The sequence below is a fragment of the Rutidosis leptorrhynchoides genome, chromosome 5 (assembly GCF_046630445.1).
Source record: "Rutidosis leptorrhynchoides isolate AG116_Rl617_1_P2 chromosome 5, CSIRO_AGI_Rlap_v1, whole genome shotgun sequence".
Lineage (NCBI taxonomy): Eukaryota > Viridiplantae > Streptophyta > Magnoliopsida > Asterales > Asteraceae > Rutidosis > Rutidosis leptorrhynchoides.
The window spans coordinates 151,831,112-151,832,208 of record NC_092337.1 but is presented as its reverse complement, the minus strand read 5'-3'; the positions used below and the strand labels follow the sequence as shown (position 1 = coordinate 151,832,208).

The window sequence follows — 1,097 nt, the reverse complement described above, 5'->3', positions numbered from 1 at the left end:
TCGATAGCATTGATCGTTAAGAGGGTACGGTTTTTTAATTAGTGGCGAATTCATCATGAAAATTGGGGTCCTAATTTTTTTTTTTTTAAAGTTAATTATATTTGAAGGGCACTTTAGTGGTTGTTTCCTTAAAAAAAAGTAATAGATTTTGAAAATATATAATTCCTATATCTAAATTTAATGGTGTCCTAAACAATTTAAATAATACTCCGTACTCCGTAACGTTTAGACTAGTGACTCATAGGACCTCAATGCTCTCTCTACACGGGCCACTGTTTTTTATAGAATTTGTAATGTGATTTCGATTTTCTTGACAGAATATGCATTTGGATCTCAACTCTCAAGTAAATATAAACCAAAAATCGATCCATAAGAAAAGCCCAACAAATAAAACAACCCAAACCCAAAAAGATCCAACAACGCTTTACAGTCGAAACCCTAACACCCAATTTCCCCATTTACACCAAAACCAACCCTATATCTCATCAAACCGCCGTTCATTTCCTTCTTCCCAAAAACCATCAAAATGAAGTACAATCCACGTGTCACCAGCTCCCGCCGCAAATGTCGCAAAGCACACTTCACCGCACCATCAAGCGTGCGCCGTGTGCTAATGAGCGCACCTCTTTCAACTGATCTTCGAACCAAATACAACGTCCGATCAATCCCGGTTCGAAAAGATGATGAGGTCCAAGTCGTTAGAGGGACCTACAAGGGACGTGAGGGTAAGGTCGTTCAAGTGTACAGAAGAAAATGGGTTATTCACATTGAACGGATTACACGTGAGAAAGTTAACGGACAGACCGTTAACGTTGGTGTGAATCCGTCAAAAGTTGTTGTAACGAAATTGAAACTTGATAAGGATAGGAAATCGTTGCTTGATAGGAAGGCTAAAGGTCGTGGTGTTGGTGATAAGAATAAGGAGAAGTTTACTGCTGATGATGTTGCTGCTGGTGCTTCGCTACAAGAGATTGATTGATTAGGTTGAATTTTGTTTATGTTTTATCTTGGTATGATGAGTACTTGTTTTTGGATTATTTTGGGTGATGAACTTTGTTGGATTCATCAGTTTAATGAAGTTATGTTATGTTCTATGA

General features: G+C 37.9%; 1 protein-coding gene across 1 annotated transcript; it reads left to right on the top strand.

Annotated features, from left to right (window-relative positions):
- The first annotated feature begins 475 nt into the window (after positions 1-475).
- On the top strand, positions 476-1,097 carry LOC139847809 (large ribosomal subunit protein uL24z-like). Its single transcript, XM_071837532.1, has one exon. The coding sequence runs from the start codon at positions 527-529 to the stop codon at positions 977-979; it is 453 nt and encodes a 150-aa protein (XP_071693633.1). The 5' UTR covers positions 476-526; the 3' UTR covers positions 980-1,097.

Bases quoted from the DNA above. Each gene is read 5' to 3' on its own strand.
- LOC139847809 (XM_071837532.1), top strand. From the start codon at position 527: ATGAAGTACAATCCACGTGTCACCAGCTCCCGCCGCAAATGTCGCAAA.